Below are 17933 nucleotides of genomic sequence, written 5' to 3'. Positions count from 1 at the left end.
TATCACTGTCTTTCTCTCCTTTTGTACAATTTTACCCGAACCATCTCAGATTCGGCTGCACATATCCTGAATTAAAGGTGTAATCTCAGTAAAGTTAATTCAAAATTGGGACAATGCTTTAACCCACAATCTGTATTCAATTTTGTCAGTCATTTCACCAATGTTCTTTCAGCATGATTTTTTTGTTTGTTTTTTCCTCTAATACGGATCCAGCTCTGGATCCTACATTGCATTTAGCTGTAGGATCAGGCCTCTTAACCCTCTTTAATCTAGAACAATTCCTCAGGTTTTGAAATTATCCTTACGACATTGACCTTTTTTGAATGATACAGGTTAGTTATTTCTATAGTTCTTTCCTCCTTCTCCATGCGTCCGTTTCCTTGAGATTAGATTCAGGTTATGTATCTTCAGCAGGACTCTATTCTTGTGTTCAAAGTTTTTCCTAACAAGATGTTTATTCAACTACTCTCTAATGGATCACAGACCTAATGGTGCATTAGAATCAATGGGGAGACTTTTATACTCTGGTGTTAAGGTTCTAAGTCAGGAAATTCTGATTCCAGAGGTCTGAGACATAGTTTTAGAATCTGTATGTTTAAAAAGCTTCCCAGGTGAGTCCAACATGTGTAAGGACAGAGTTGAGAGCCACAGACTTTCTGTCTCAATTAGCACATTCTCCTTTCTCTTTTGATCTCATTTTCCCTTCCCTTTGTCCTTCTCTCTACCCAGTGCATCCGCCTTCATCTGCTCAGGGAAACAATGTGCCAGAGAACTCGAGGCATGTTAAAGAGCCCCTTTCAACCCACACGCTCTTGTTCATGGTTGCATCTATGTGCACGTGATTTAAATTGTGACAAAATATGAACACAGTCTTTTTTATGCATAAAATGGAAGGCAGTGCAAATCACTTATAATTAAAATAAAATGATGGAAGTAAAAATCACTGAAATTTTAAAGCTGGAGAAGGTCGGGTGAGTTGTAAACCATATTATGTTATTGGCCTGTGGTAATCCACTTGGCAAATTGAGAAAAGTGCACTCTTTTGCCCAGATTAGGCTAGAATGATGCTAATGATAAATTAGGGTCTTCAGGAACACATCCCTCCCACAGTATATTGCCCCCTTGTAGGGACTTTTTGCTCTGTCAGCAGTCTCAGGATCACTTATATTTTATTTCACCCACACTAGACAATCTAAGAGACTTCCGTGAGAAATACTAGGGGATTTTTTTCAACATCTTTGCACTTCCTTCTAGATGTTTCCCCCAGTAAAGCGGATATTGTCCCATTTTCAGTGCTGACCACTGAATAGTGGTGGCAGCGGGGAGACCCTCCTGTGTAATTTAAATAACACAATAACGAAGGTCACCCCAAACTTGAGGGGGTGTGGCAAGGTGAGGATTTTCTGTGTCTGCCTTGTCACTTTTTTTGAAGGCTCACGTGGGCTTTCTTTTGAAGGCTGAGAGAAGGAAGCACAGAACTGAAACCTAGATCAGCACCACAATGGCTATTCATGAACTGAGGAAATGCAATCCCTCTCCCAGGCCAGGGCGGGTGGGGAGGGGAAGAAAGAGATGTGCCTCCAAACAAGGTTTAGGGATGTTGAGCAGAATTAGAATCAGCCAGGAACTTTTTAAGTGCCTGGTCAACGCTTTCTCCCTGTCAAAGCTTTTTCCCATATTAATGCTATTCATCTGGTTCTTTCAACCGCCCTGTGAAGTTGACAGGGTAGAAAGGACAAAGCAACCAAAGAAAGTTAGTATTAATTGCTAATGTCATTGAATACTTGCCTTGTATAGCCAATATACTAAGCACCGTGCTTAATCAGATTTTAATCTTCACAACCGTTTTATGAGGCAGATAGTGTACCCTTAATTATCCTTATTTTAAAGGGGAAGCAACTGTGACTTGAGTCCAGTAACTAGGAGATGATACCACCAGGATTTAAGCCAGTGTTCTCTGACACCAGAGCCCTAGCTCGTTGCCATTGTATCAGCCACCTCCTCCCTCCAGGATCATGTGGTTGAGAGGAGACCCCAACTGGAAGCAGTCAGGATTTGACACTAAAGTGAAGTCTAGGGCCCACCTCATTCCCCTTTGGAAGCCCCTCATCCACACTTCACTCTCCCTCCTATACCCATCACTCACTGGCTCCAACACATGGACTTCCTTGCCTGTCTCACCTTGCCCAATGGGAATGTCTGGGCTATGCAGGGCACATTCTGACACCTACATCTGGCCTGATCTGCAACAGGGCCTCTGCCCAAAGACATGGTATGTTTTCATTTAGGCGGTATACAAGGATGCCTGGCTGAGGGTGTGCACGGGTGCTGAAATCCAGCCCATGCTCCGCTACTGAGTCTTGTGCATCTGTTTGCCTAGAAACACCCTTTTCTGACCAACACAAAGACCCTAGGGTGTAGCAGTAGTTCCCTATCTTCCCAGGCTCCACTTAAGCATTTAACCTGGGCCCCATTCCTTAAAGAATGTACACTTAAGAAACTAACTGCAGGAGGCTGTACTTAGATAAACTAATTTCTGCTACTTGATACTTTAGATTTTATTGCACTAGCCCCCTCACCCTGTCATAATCCAATAACACAAAAGTGCCATCAATGGCAGGGAACTAAGGCATTTAGAAGCTCATGGGAGAGATATCGTAGGTTGGGGACCAAATTTATCTGCATTTGTGGTTCTCAGATTTAAAGGCACATCAGTGACCCAGAGGGCTTGTTACGACACAGGTTGCTGAGCCCTCCGCCTAGCATTTCTGATTCAGTCGGTCTAAAAGAGGACCCAAAAATTGCATGTTTGACAAGTTCTGGGTCTGAGGTTCACACTTTGAGGAGTACTGATCTAAATACTTCCTCATACTCAGATTATAATACTGGACTCATACTACAGATGAGCTTCTTATTCCACCAGTATTTCCTGATAAAGATACCCACAGCCACCTTATTCTATTATAATGGTAACAATAATGAGAACAGTAGCTAACAGTAATTAAACACTATAATTAAACACTAGGCACATGAGATGTGTTAATTCATGTCCAGGGTGAGAGGGTGAGAAGAGAGAAGAATGAAAAGAGAAAACAGAGAAGAGAGATTTTTGAAGCCAAGTACCATCCCAAGTCAACAACCTTCCAAAGATTGACCCCTAACACTAGCAGGTCAAGATGCAAAAAAAAGGAAGTTAAAGGAGAAAGATAGGGAAAACTCTGCATTAATGAGTGTTTGTTGGGTTCCAAATTGTGTTCTCTTTGGCATTTACCTTCATTAACAGGAGCTTTGTGTAAGGGACTGTGACTAGGTGTGCAGGTGTATGTGTGTATTAGTGTGTCCTCTTCTTGCTCTGCCATTCTCTAATCACCCAACTTTGGGCAAGTTTTCAATGTCTTCAAGTTTAAGGTAGCTATCTATGAAATACTAATAAAATTACCAGTACAACTTCTAATACTACAATGGTAGGGTGTGTGATGCCCACAGATTGCTCCCATCCAGTATCTCTGCCCCTTTGCCACGTGACTTTGCATCTCTCCCCATCAAGAGGTGGAGTCCCCGCCTTCCTCATGGCCCAACTATACATACTAAGCAAATCCCAAATCCTCATACACCAAGTGCTATCTGATAAAGAAAACAATTGGCACACAGATTTTCCTCTTATAGAATTCCAAGCATTAAGTCAAATAATTTTATTTCTCTTTTATACCTTTATGAGTGTTGAGGTAGAGTACTATTCAAAATTACTTTTGATTACCAGAGGACAATGGGGGTAGAAGGTAGAAGAAGATGAAGAGGAATAAATGGTGATGGAATGAGACTTGAATTGGGGTGGTGAACGCACAATACAATATACAGATGAGGTATTATAGAACTATCCACCTGAAACCTACATAATTTTATTAACCAATGTCACTCCAGTAAATTCAATAAAAAATGAATAATAAATAATAATTTTATCAAGAGCCCAAAGACTAAAAGAAAAACAAAATTACTTTGAAAGGACAGGCACTTTATCTCCCAGGTGACTTCACTTACTTTTCAAAGTATCCAACTGTAGCTGTTTATAATTGGCTGTTATAAAGTAAATGCTTCCAGTAAATCAAACATGACCTGGCCTGGATGCCTTGACTGAAGTATGAGAGTCATGGGACACTGCAGTTTTAGAACCTGCCTTTGGTAAGAGCATGGCTTCTACACATTCAGCTGCCCAGGACAGAGTTAAGATTTTGCCTGAGCTCAAGAATAATGGGAACTTGAGATAGTTGCAATTGTTCTGGTGTCCCGTCTAAAAGATCATAAACATAGCAGTAGATTTCACTTTAGAAAATGACTAAAACCCTAAAAACCCAGTATATTTGTTGTGACCTGAGCTCGCACACCCAGCTCTCGGGCTGGATCCCCTGAGCTCTGTAGCCCACTGACCTGTGGGCCCAAGGGCTGGCGTGCCTGTGATGGAGCTCCAGGGCTGGGTGTCCTTGGCTCACCCCAGCAGAGCCCAGCAACCTCTGGGAGCTCTCTCTGTGTTTGTTTCACAAGGTCAGATCTGCACATGAATAGGGAACATTGTTTTTCTAAAAGACAACTCCTTAGTGTCCAGGCAGATGTGTTTCTATTGTAGTTTTCATTCATCATGTTTCTTATTCGATGCATTGAATTTTATATATATGTGTGTGTGTGTATGTATACATATACACATATATATATCAGCACAGAAAAAATAAGTATATATATTTAAGCTCAGATGTAAGTGGGTACTCCTTTAAAGTGATGTTAGAATACAGTTTTGACTGAGGCACATTCAGCCAAAATGAGAAGGGGCTCCACCAAGAAGCATTCCATTTCAAAAGTAAGTGGTGAGTCTTACTGACACCGGTGGTTGAAGGGGCTCAGGGATTGGAGGTTGAGGGAGAGCAGTGCCAGTTCATGAAGACATTGGAAGGACCAGCTCTCCTCCCATTTCCTGCCTTCCTTCCCCATGTTCCAGGCCCAGACAAGTCTGAAACCATAATGATCCAACTAGAAGAGGTGGGTAAAAAGCTAGGTGGTGAGTGAGAGAATTTGGACATGCTCCCTTTTCCTACTTCAAGTTCAAACATAATAAATCATGAGAGAAGAGAAGCTAACACTTAAATTGAATTTAGAGTTTGGGTTATTTTCTGAAGTGGATATTTTTGTTAATGGATTGAGAGTGAGTTTCGGGTTGAAAGTGATGTAAAGAGCATCTGGAAAATCATGAGGACTTCTTCAACTTCTATTCAGAGGCCAGTGGAGAGCTAGGTCACAGGGAATATTTGTAGTCAAGAAGAAGTGGAGATAAAGTCCCAAGAATTGTTCAAAGGACTGGCTATGTTTGTTTTGTGATCAATAATGAAGTATCTGCCCACTATATGGGAACCACAGGCAGTACTAATCTCTGCACAAAATAAAAGAAATGAGAGGACTAAAAGGAATAAGTCATATACATAGTGTGGAATTTTTGCTTCCTTTAAATTATCAGATTGCTGATTAGGAAACAACTAGACACTGTCAAATGAAACTTTAGCTTCTTTGATTTGCTTTAATTACACTATTATTGCCTAAAATAATGGCCTAAAACCCTGAGTGGAAAGCAAAACCCAAGAGGTAAACGCCTGTTACCAGAGACACTATGCCAGCTGGCTCTATGACCACACCGCCGTAGCAGCTCAACCATTCCAGTGACCCGTCCTCCTGGGGATGCCGACGTGGGGCTGGTGTGAGACTTAGCTCCCCTTGACCATGTTCACAAATCAATAGTCGTGATTCCTAAACTGTGTGTTGCTTTGTGACTATCTCTCCTCCCTATGAGCTTATGTGACTGTGACAGAAATGCAGAGGGACCTACAAGGTACTGATTTCAAAGTCCATTTCCTGGTTTTAGGTTATGCTCAAGACTATGAACCTGACTTTGGTTCAGAAATGTGACTGAATACACAAGTGTGGTTCTGACATGGCCTAATTATGTTCTTGTTAGAAAGATGTAGAATTTTCCACTCAGTTCTCAAGATTTTTGCATTACACCAAATGCATTTACGTACAATTAGCAGCTAGGGCACAGAGTGCCTAATCATCTACTCGCACAGCGCCATTCCCAGAATTCCCAGCAAAGCAAGTCTTTTCAAGCAATGGGCTTTCTGAGAGCCTCACAAACCGCACTCCACACCCGCCATTCTCTTACCTCTTCTGTGGTGCTGGAGAAGGGCTGAGTGGTCCAGGGAACCCACAATGTCTCCGTCCTTCCAGTCGTCTGCAGACCGGGGTGCTGCTGCCTCTGGCTGCGGTTTTGGCTGGTGTTTCCAGTAGTACTGCCGGTGAGGGCCTCCGTGGTGCTGCTAACAGGGCGCTCCGGGCTATACGAAATGGCATGAAACGCAGTGGGAGTTTGGGGAGGAGCCGTGTTTCTGATGCTTCTCACGGAAACTTCTGCTCCCCGGCCAACTGAGGTAGAGAAAGGACAGCTGTTAACATTACCCTCATGTTCTTATGGATTCTTCACATTAAAGCAATTTTTCTTAGAAAAAGGGGAAATCTATAAGGACATACATGTGGGTAAGCTTTAGTTATATGAAAAAAGTCAAAGATACATTTAGTGTCTCGATGCTCATTTGCCCTGTTGAGTTCACCCATCCTGTATCCAACTACCAGCCGCATCCCAGCTCCGTGTAGAAGACAGAATTACATTTAGTCCATGGACATTTAGGGTCACTGAACTGGCTTCAGGGGTTCCATGGATCTCTAAACACTTCATGTAAAATTCTCGGTATATGTATATACATATGTACGTTTTTTGTGGGGGACTTTTACAATTTCTCAAAGGGGTCATTACACAAAATGCCAGATTGAGAACCACTGTTAATGACTTGCCTGACTTTGCCACAAAGATTGATGATTCCTTGGAAAACAATGACATTTCTTTAACCACAGTACAGATTGTTTCTAACCCTAATTGTGAGAGTACCAAATCATGGGACAGTTCTATTTTCTGAGCTACTTGTCTTTGGAAGGATAGTTAGTTGATTTAAAACTTAGGAGGTGGTAGGATTAATCCACAGCTTTGTCTTGCAAAGCCAAATTGCCCATACTTAAGAAGAAATTAATTTGTGAATTATGTTTACCTAGCCATAATTTTAAAATGCGCTTCCCTCTTATGAAGATATTGCTAACAAGCAAATTCTGATTCACTGGAGATGGTCAGATTCAGCTCACCTAACAAGCTCCCAGGTGATGTCAGTGCAGATACTGATGGCCTTTGGACCACTCTGGGTGCAGCAAAACTCTAGAGAATGGTTGTGTGATCTGAAGCATTGGAAAGGTCTGTGAATTGTGGGCTGAGGGGATCTGTTTAGATGCTTCCACCAGCTCCATAGTAAATCAGTCTCAGGGATAAAACCCCCCACAAAAATCTTGCCCAATTTAAATAATCATAACTTTGAAGAGTTTCTGGCTGAAAGATGCAGAAGAAAAATGATCTTTTTCACTACTTCTTTACTGGTTCATTCAAACAGCCATCTATTAAGCAACTACCATGTGTTAGGTGGAGTTCTCTTGAAGATGCTATTAATCACTTCATTCTTCCTGTTCTGGACCACCTTACTGACCCCTCTTTTGGACCTTGTTCATTTCTGTTCCAATTTAAACTAACTTATCTCATATGATGTATATATAAAGGTGAGGAAGATAAGGTTTAAAAAAAATAAAAATGAAAAAAGTATTTTTAAAATTTAGCAAGATATAAATAGCAGTGCTCTTAAAAGTTAATAAAATTATCGTGGCTATTAAGCATTCTTTCCTCGAGCCGTGGCGGGTTGTGTAAAGTAACCTCTACATAGGGCTGCTGCATTTAGCAGATAGAAACACAGGATGCCCAGTTAAATTAGAGTGTTAGCTAATAATTCCATATATTTAATATATCTCAAATGTATAATATTACAAAGGGCATGTTATAGTGTATATTAGAAATATCCTAAATTTTTTTGTCATTTATCTGAAATTTAAATATAACTGGGGGTTGGTGGTAATGTCAACCCTGCTGCACATCTGCTAAATCTAGGCTTTGACAGACTTTTGGACGTGCCCCTTAGTTTCTGTTTTTATCATTCAGAATCTTGTGGCACTGTCACTGCCATTGGGGCGGGGTTGGCCACTCTGACCACAGATTGAGAGATTTATTCATCCCTGGCACGTTTTCTGCATGACAAACCCAACTGTAATGTTAGGGAGACTTTCGACTCCATGAAGCAGTGTTAATTTTGCAGTCTTAACTGAGTGAGCTGATTGAATGTCCCCTTAAGTAGACATTTGTCCATTGCTGGGATACAAAAATTTCTGTATGTGGAGATTAGTATTTTGGTCATTTTGAGTTTTGGCCAATGCTGATCCTCTGAGTTGATTACCACCTATGACAATTTTAGCTCTCAGACCTTAAAAAAAAGATTTAATGATGGGGTTAGGACAAAAACAAGCTTCCAAATATCTAGCATGTAATTATGTATCTGCGTACATCAACCTATGCTCACTCTTCCTTGCTAAGGAGTGCTTGTTAAGTGCTCATCCTAAGAACTTTTTGGAAAATTTCATCAACTTACATAATTAGTTCAATGGAAGAAACAAGATTCTCCCAAAATTAGATAAATGATCAGAGCATTCTTGAAAAGTTTTTTGCGAATAACATTGCTTATTACCATTGCATGTAACGTTGAAGTATCTTATGGAAAAATTTTTCAATCTTCTGTAATTGTCTTTAATTAACCTTCTAAATTTATTATAAAACACCTCAAACCAAACAAGTCTATTTTCCATTTTAGGCCACCACCTTTTTTCCAAAGAAAGAACCTACAAAATATCTAAGCTAAATACCCTTCATTTTGTGTCTGTGCTTCTAACTTGTGCTATTTAAGAAGCAGGAAAGAAGCTTTAGTCTTAACGTTCAGTTTCCCAACTTTGTGAATTTTAAAGCTGTGGTTCACAAATGTTAGAGGGCATCAGAATCACCTTTGGGGCTTGGTAGAATTGGAAGCCTTGGCCTTCCTCCTAGAATTGTGATTCAGTAGATTTTGTGTGGGACCCGCCGCCAGCATTGCTAACCAATTTCTAAATTGATTCGAATATACATCTAAATATATTATTTTATTCACATTCTTTATGTGGGTATTAAGAGATTATAAAGTAGATAGAAGGAAAGAAAATCCATACAGAAATATATACAGTGGTCAGAGAGGTTACCTTTTACATCTCCTGAACCCATTGTTGAAATGGGTGCTAGGAAATTGTAAAAATAGTACATCTTTGAATGTTTTGGTGTCTATATTCTTCTGATGTTTTTTTAAAAAGTATATGCATTTCACAGTTCATGAAAAGAGCAAGATGTGTTTTGACAAATGCAAGCAAAAGTTCTTACACAATGGAACAATATGTTGAAGCTATTTTTAAAAAGCTTTATTGTACCATTGCTGCTACATTGTTTTCACATTATACACAATCCCTCTTAGAACATTATCCAAGAAAAGGTGGGTTATCTTGGGCCAGTCTAAAAAGTTTTGCATTTAAGTTGCAAATGGCTCACCAGTGAGACAATTTGCAATCATTGCATCATAGTCGGTATATTGAATACATTTTTAAAAATCAATGTACATTTTAGTTTACTAATTAGCCTCATTGGCACAAATATAATCAATAACAGAAATGAAATTGTGTATAACAATAGTAAAGACAATACCCAATTTGTTAGTTTTCCTGCTTTAAGTGATACTGATAATTTTTAAGCATGTTGAAAACATAATAACTTGAATTAAACTCATGTGGAGGTAGAAAGTTTTAACTACATTGGTACTTTATATCTAGAAAGTATAGAAAGTATTAATCTTATGGATGAACAACATGCATATTTGTGTTTTAGATTATAATATTTAGTTATCAACTCTTTTAAAAGGGCATTTGGAATCATTCATTGCAAACATCTGAATGTTTAATTTTTCACAATGGATTCTCTAGAAAATCAGTGAGCTTTCATGCATTGGGTCAACTACTGTCATTCTGCATCTTTAATTAATGAAAAGTTTGAAATGGAGCAGAAAAATGTTACCTTGTAATCGTGTTAAAGCAAGTATTATATCTATGTACACTTAAAAACCTGATTTTTTTTGTATCACAGTTTTTCAAATTTTAACTCTGTTTTTTCTACAATTGTATATTTTTCCCCAACACACATTTTCAGGTGTGTCTGTTTAGTGGGCAGATGTAAATGGGCAATTCTATCCACTTTACCTCCGAAGCAAAGTCTTTTATCGTACATGTTTCATGTGAAGGTCAAAGGAGATAGCTTTTCTATGAAAAACTATCAATTCTTTACTGAAGCTTTATCTACTTTTTAAAAAGTTTCAGTGGAAGAATATTCTCCTAAATAAAGTTTGATTGAACGTTGGGGATGAATCTCACTTCTTGTGCATTACCATATAGAGAGAATATTCACGATGACCCCCTATGGTTTATGACAGGCCCTTTGATATGAATTACAGGAAAAATTGCACAAATTGATGATATATGTTGCATATTCTCTGATAAAGTTGAAATTTCTGATTGACTTTTATATTTTTACATGACTCTCATAGAACTTTTATAAAGATAGAGACTAAGAGACTTGCATCCCCAAGTCAACTTCTATCATAAAACAGCTCACTGCATTTAATTGGCATCTAAACAAATGCTTATTTAATTTATGAAATGAATGAGTGTCAGAAAACCATCAAAAGATTAGCATGGCAGAAAGACTCATATAAACGTCAAAAATCAACATCTAATAGAAATATTTACGGATACAGTATATGCTGATCTCTAAATGAGATTGTAGATTAAAATTATCTGGAGAATTTTTTAAACATATAAAGACTTGTGCCCAAATTTGTATTTCTCGAAACACAACCCTGGAGGTGGTAGAGGGGAAAGAAATGATGGCAGCAATTCCTTCCCCTCCCCCAGTGATTCCTGTGTAGTCACCTGGGCAACAGTTGGTGGTCAAGCATTTGGGAAACGCTGTACAGTGGAATGCACCCTGGACAAGGAGTTAAGAAACTTGGGTTCTAATTGAACCTTCTAATCTTCATTTCTAGATAATTTCTCCAGTGCTGTGTAAGGTCTGTTTGTACCTAATAAATAATGATTCTATTAATTTTGTCTTTCATGACTTCCTAAGAGCAAAGCTCTAAGAGAAGTAATAAAATTATTGGATAAAACACAAAATTAAGTTGCATCCACAAATAAAAACATTTCATCACAGGACTAAAGTGTGTGCTGCGGCAGGAGTTTGTGCCCGTGTACATAAGTCTTTACATGTATCTGTCATCTAGGTTATATCCATCAGTGGGAAACAAACTAGAAAACTCTATGGCTACGCATTTGTTTTTACCATTTCAAAAGTATGTAACCCCCAACAGATATCTACCCCTAAATATTAGTGCAAGAGATTTGAAGAAGCACAGCTTAGTATTTTTCCAGTCTTCTCAAGCACCATTTTGATGGTCTAAGTTTCTCATAATTGGAGAATTGAAGTGTCTACATCAGCAAAATGTTTAATTTCCTGATCATTTGCTTCAGTACACATGTATGTTATGTTTATGCTTTGATCTGTGTTCATCTATCTTAGAGTGCTTAACTAAAAGTGCCTAGTGTCTGGCACAAAAGAGAGAAACTCAAGAAATATTTGTTGAATTAATAAAAGAAGCGAGATCCCTGACCAGTGTGGCTAAGTTGGTTGGGTGTCATCCTGCAAAGTGAAAGGTCGCCAGTTCGATTCCCCGTCAGGGCACCTGCCTGGGCTGCGAGTTAGGTCCCTGACGGGTGTGTACATGAGGCAGCCAATCAATGTTTCTCTCTGACATTGATGTTTTTCTCCCTCTCTTTCTCCCTCCTCCCTCCCCTTCTTGCTATAAATAAATAAATAAATAAATAAAATCTTTAAAAGATAAAAGAAGCAAGAAAAGAAGGAAAGAAAGAGCGAGAAATAGACAAAAAGAGAAAAGTTGGACTTATTTTAATCGGGATCATAGAATTTTGCAAGTCGGTGGGTACCACATAGTCCATTTCCATCAGCTCATGTATCTCCCATAGAAATTGTGTTGGGGCACATAGTCTTCTTTTGAATGTGAAAAAAAACAGGACAGTTAGCAGAACAACTTTCAGAGTTAATTCTGAAAGGAATAGCTCACCTTTTTTTAAGCAGAGGTTTTCATTGACTGGTTTTCCTTCCTTGTTGACCTCTGTTTTCATCCAACTATGGAAGTATTTCTTCTCCTTCTGGACCACTGCTTTGTTGCCTCGTTTCTTGAGAAAGAGAGAGGTATGTTCCACCTCAAGGTACCCTTCTTTCTCATGGCAAGTCCATCGGGGGGCCTGGGAGCAGTGGACAGAGATGGCTGATCGGGAGGGGCCGCCAGAGGAATTGGAGATGCCCAGGCAGAGCGCAGATTTTACGTGAAGGAGTTTCCCATCCTCAGTCCACGTCCACTGCTGGTTCTGGTTGGTGCCATTGCACAAGCCTATGGACACCATCTTATTTTCCAGAAGGCACTGCTGTTTCCGGACATGGACAATCTGAAACCCCTCTGGAGGATGAAAAACTCATCTAGTACCATGTATAACAACAAATGACAGGGGCCACCAGAAAATGAAACAAGCTACCCACAAATCAGCCAATTAAAACAAAAGGTTTACTTATCTTTTGCTATTACTATCATTTCTAGTGACTATTCCCAGATTCAGCACATGGAATTTAAAATCCCAAGGCTGACAATGTAGAAGTTTAAAAATGTCACACTTAGCTCCCTTTCTTTTACTTTCACACGGTTTAGGGAGGAAAACACACCCCCACAGAAGTGATGAAAGGAAGCTTGGAAAAGACACAAACCATCCAAAGATTATGGTGTGATGTGTTAGTCCAATTAGTTAAACACGCTGGAATTATGAAAATCTCAGTTCCCTTTTCAACCATTTTATTCTTCCCCTGTCACTTCCATCCCCAACTTTGAAAGGCACCCTTTTATGCAATCCTTAAGTTATTACTGCAATAATATTTGTATATAAATAGAATTTAAATAAAAATTTAAAAATTGGGTGCATTTACCCTTCTAAGCACACCTTATGGTTAACTGCCAATAATCAATGTAAGTATTAATTTTTCACAGACTAAATTTTTTATAGTTCTAGAAAGAAGCATTTCTCAATTTTGTGACAATCCCTACGATTTTTCTTCAAATACAAACAGATTAAAATATCAGCACTTCTTGATGTAAGAAAATTAAGTACCCGATGGTTAAACATCAGTATTTAAAAGTGACATGCTCGGGCTCAGAAACCATTTTCAATGTGCTTTCACTCAGGACACCCAGCTCCATGAAACTACTCCAACCTTCCTGCCAAATAACAACTTCCAAATTAAGCACACCATACTTCTTCATCCCCCTTCATTGCATTTATTACATCTTCTTTCTTTCACTCTCATACACAGAAACACAACATCATAACCTCATTGGGGAAAAAATGGAGAACGCCCCAGACTGTTACATAATAATCAAAATCTTTCCTTAGGACTCCTTCCTCTCGGCTGTAAAGATGCCTTTTCAGGAGCTGCCTGAGGCATCTGCAGGACCTTTTGTTTTCTTTCGGAAAGAAATTTCAACAGTGTGGGCAGAGCTGGCTCCTTTTATTCCCCCTCCTCACCCTGGTCGGCTAAACTGCCCTGGACAGACCCAGCTCCATTTCTGCCTCCTTTCAGGCACTTTTCGAAGGACAGAATTTCCTCTGGCACCTACTGGAGAAATGCGCGGGGATATGAGGCAGGCCCCTCACCTGAGTTCCCGAAGATCACGCAGGTAAGGATCGCCATGTAAAATGCAGCCTCCATTTTCCACTTAACAACTGTTCATGCTTCGCTTGGGGGGGGGGAGAATTCTCTCAGATAAGAGAAGCAAAGACTAGGGAAGGAAATGTGCCTTCATGGTGGGGGGGAAAGTCAGTGACGAGCATTTCCTCCTATTGAATTGTTTGGGGAAGTTTTACACCAGTGTCCTTTTGTCTGTTTCCTTAGAAAGGAGGGATTATGATCACCTCCCTTTTTTTATATAGAAAAAATTCCAGCCTCCAGGAGCAGAATAAAACTCCCAGGTTTTCTCCAACCATCCATCCCTTTGGCACTTCTTCACCTCGAGAGGGAAGAAAAGAATTGTAATCTTAGATAATTGAAAGTTCCTACATTACATCTCGTCAGGTGGTGTGATTCTGCCGAATACACACAAACCCTGGGATTTAGGAGGGTCTGTGACAAGTGATCTGAGGACATAAACATGTCCTGTTCCTATAATGATACGCTGGGAGTCTATTGAGGAAAACCACATGGTGATGGCACTTGGAGATCATTATCTGCCCGGTGATGGCAATAAGTGTTATGTTGGAGATGGTCATCTCCACTGGGGAGACGTCATGACTACAGCTAAACACATTGTCTACTTCAGACGTCCCCCAAGAGCTAACAGCCCCCCTCTCCACATAGGAAAAGAAAGAACCTGCTTTACTCAATCATTAGTATTAAGAGTAGTTTATTGGCAGTAGGAAACAAAGCCAACATAGCTGCATTAAAAATTCATATTTGAGCAGAACATCTAGTGTTTGCTGACTGTCGTTTTTGTTTTTAGCTGTATTTGTTTCTGGACAATTGGAACCTTTCAGCAATGTCGGGACATTCTTGGCAGCGCCCTTTCAGAAGAACCTCTCAAAATGTGCCAGGTGACATCATTCCCCAAAGCAATGGCCTTTTATCGGGCAAGAGATTCCAGGTAGACGGCATACTCAAAAACTCCTTCTCAGTGACAGAGAGAAAAGTATTTAAAATTCTTGATGCATCAGAGTTGCTACAAAGTTGTGTGCCCCTTTTACGGTAAAATGACTCACAAGGTAGAAATACAGGGGATAGAGTCCTGGAGCAGAAGCCACAGCTACGCTCAGCAATAGAGTAAATACACACAAACCCAGTGACAGCCATTGTGCTCTGTTCATTGATTGACAGGAGGTACTGATAAATACACGTTTAATGTGTAATATTATCAAGACACATTTCCATATAAAATAGTTACTGCTTTTGATTTTTTTTCAAAAACAAGTACTTATTTGTTAAAAATTCTTTATCAATCACTTGTAACTTTAGCGGCAAGATTCTGGTATATGAGAAAGATAATAGCACTTAAAAAGGAACAGTTTAACAGCTGACAGTCCATTCACGAGACAGATTTTGCAAACATTAAAGCATCTAAACACACAATAATTTCTTCAGCAGCTCTTCAGTCATCATCTGATGACCTGTATCACTGAGTGTTTCAGACATACATTCTGTGTGGCAGGTAGGTAATCGATACAGACAAGGCAAAATCCCCCTTAGCTGTGTGAGAAGTCTGTCATGCCTCCAGCAGTACAGGACCTTCAAAATAACTTAGGAGATGCTTACAAACGCATTCATGTACACAAGGGGCTGGCAACCTTTAATATGTTGCTGTCTTCCACAATCCATGCCACAGCTTGCCTGAAGGGCTTCTTGTTCCTTATGCTGCAGGAAGCTCCTTCCAGAAGCCTCAAGTGGGTAATTGACTAATCACCCCTAGAGACTGATGGTCTGGTAAATCTTCCGAGCATCACTGGACAGTTTCCGTGGAAAGTCTGCTCTCGTACAGACACAGAGCATGGTGCACAAATTCATACTGCTCACTGGTTTGGACCATTCCGCCTCTGCAAGGAGGAGATAAGACAGTGGTGACTCCTTCCTGCTAACCTTTTGCCATAGCCAGCAACACAGTGAGCACATCCAAGCTAGGGACTTCCGCCAATGAACATGACCTGGGGATTCTTTTGTTGCCCCTTTTACCCAAGTGGTGAACTTAGTATGCTAATGTCCATGAAGAGGTTAACACAGTGCCCCGTGTTAGGCACTTGATTAGTTTCACCTACACACCATTCCTGAGCAGGCAGTACAGCTTATTAGTTAAGTAGTTGGACTTGGGGACCAGACTGGCTGTGTGAGTTCAAATCTCTCTTCTCCTAGTTCTTAGTCGTGTGATGATAGACAAGTTCTTTAAAACCCTCCGTGCCTCAGTTTCCTCCTTTTTACAAGTGGGATAATTACGGCACTTAGTTCATGGGATTCTTATGAGGGTTAAATGAGTTCAGTGAATGAACTGAACGAATATCTGGAGTGTTAATATTACTTCTCAGGTGCCTTTTCATTCATCTTACGTCAAAATGGTTTATGCACTTGGATTCAAATTGATCAAAGTGGGTTTACCAAAAAAAAAAACACTCAGCTGTGAAATGCTATTCTTTCTACCAGTACAAAGAACAACTAGCATGAAATGGTCTCACTGAGGATGTTACCTGGGAACCACCTCAGCCTCTGGGTGGGGTGTGCTGCTGTCCAAATACAATGGCGGGCAGGCCCTTCAGTGAGTTGGAAAAAGCAGAGTGGCTGTTGCCTTCCCCTTTGTTAGCTCACCAGTTACTCAGCAAACCTATTGTCATTGGGTCAGTGGGCAGTTGCAGCCTCCGGGAGAAGTAATGACGTTTCTCATTAGCCTTTCATACACAAAATAGCTATCTCACATTTTGCTCTTTATAGTAATGGTTCTTGTATTTGGCAAATCTAACAGGTAGTGATACAAAATGCTGCTTATTTTTCCTGCTCAATATCATTGTTAGTAACTACTTTAAATCCCATAAACAGCGTCATTGGTAGTAACTATTTAAAGTCCTGTAAAGTCTCCCTATCTCTGCAATCATATAACTAATTTGAAATTATGTTTTATCCAGTTCTTCCTGGTGCCTGTTGTTACCATTCTAAATAATTATTTTTAGATCATCCACTTAAAAATAAGATATATGCTTCACTGTAAAATGATTTTTGGTTAATGGTAATTACTAAAACTGGGCTTGTACCTATGTTTCCTTATTAACCTCTACAAATATAAGTTTACAAGGTATTCAGATAGTAAGACTTCACCCTTCTAAACTAAACAGATCGACACAATGCCTAAATGGTATATTTCATAAGAGATAAAGGGGTAAATACACAGTTTCTGGTGCCAGCAATCTTTGGCAGAAGTATTCTATCAGTCTTTTCTCCTAGAACTGTACACTTTGTTGTACTGAAGGCAACTTTCTGGGCAAGTGTTCCTTGGTTATAAGTTGACAACCGATACGGCCAGCTGAGGCTGTGCTAAATATTCCTTTTAGCTGGATGATGACCCTGGGCACACCTAAGAACATAGCAGGTGTCCAGAAGGTGCTGACTTTGACTGAGAAGCTTGAGCAATAGAGCCACAGTAAATTTCAGAGCAGCTCCAAGGAGCTGAGCAGTGCCTCCCCTCCCCTGGCGCTTACACAGCTCAGGGCACCGTTAGCCGCACTCCCCACCCCCCCAGATGCAGATTGTATCAGCCTTGTGCATGTTCCATCTCATGGGCTCTGGTTTGGGAACTTCCTCTTTCTGTTTCCCTCAATCAAGGCAAAATTTCTCCCTTCTTGTCACTTCTGGTGATCACTGGTATTTACATGACCAACTGGTGAATGAACGAGGACACAGTATGGATTTTCATAAGCATTCCAGATGGGCCAGCTGTGTACTTCAACATTTGGAGTATATTTTCTATGACATTCTGTTAACTAAGTCAAGGTTGTCTTAGCCAGTGAAGGTGGGCAAGATGGGGAAACAAACCCACTAGTTGTAAGCTAGAAAATTCTTGCGGGTCCAAAGGCTTAAGGAAGGTAGGCATATGAGAAGTCACATTACTTCTCACTTAATTTGAAAACTAAAAATGAAGGAATTAACATAGATGAGATCCTCAGAGATCACTCATTCCAATCACGGACACCACGCAGCCTTT

General features: G+C 40.0%; 2 protein-coding genes across 3 annotated transcripts in view; both read right to left on the bottom strand.

The window, feature by feature from the left end:
* Window positions 1–13974, bottom strand: part of PTPRB (protein tyrosine phosphatase receptor type B) — a 105262-nt gene extending 91288 nt beyond the window's left edge. For both annotated transcript variants that reach the window (XM_037049449.1, XM_037049450.1), the window contains exons 1-3: window positions 13861–13974; window positions 12222–12617; window positions 6200–6459 (exon numbers count right to left, since the gene is read on the bottom strand). In XM_037049449.1, coding sequence (XP_036905344.1) covers window positions 6200–6459; window positions 12222–12617; window positions 13861–13915 — 711 coding nt within the window. In that variant the 5' untranslated portion in view covers window positions 13916–13974. The remainder of the gene's footprint in view (window positions 1–6199; window positions 6460–12221; window positions 12618–13860) is intronic.
* Window positions 13975–14622: 648 nt separating this feature from the next.
* Window positions 14623–17933, bottom strand: part of PTPRR (protein tyrosine phosphatase receptor type R) — a 252290-nt gene continuing 248979 nt past the window's right edge. Inside the window, 2 exon segments of the mRNA XM_037049448.1 lie at window positions 14623–15709; window positions 15711–15786. Coding sequence (XP_036905343.1) covers window positions 15659–15709; window positions 15711–15786 — 127 coding nt within the window. The 3' untranslated portion in view covers window positions 14623–15658.

This window comes from Sturnira hondurensis, unplaced genomic scaffold (genome assembly GCF_014824575.4).
Source record: "Sturnira hondurensis isolate 20B ecotype Veracruz unplaced genomic scaffold, ASM1482457v3 Scaffold0006496, whole genome shotgun sequence".
Lineage (NCBI taxonomy): Eukaryota > Metazoa > Chordata > Mammalia > Chiroptera > Phyllostomidae > Sturnira > Sturnira hondurensis.
This window is presented reverse-complemented; position numbering and strand designations above follow the sequence as displayed.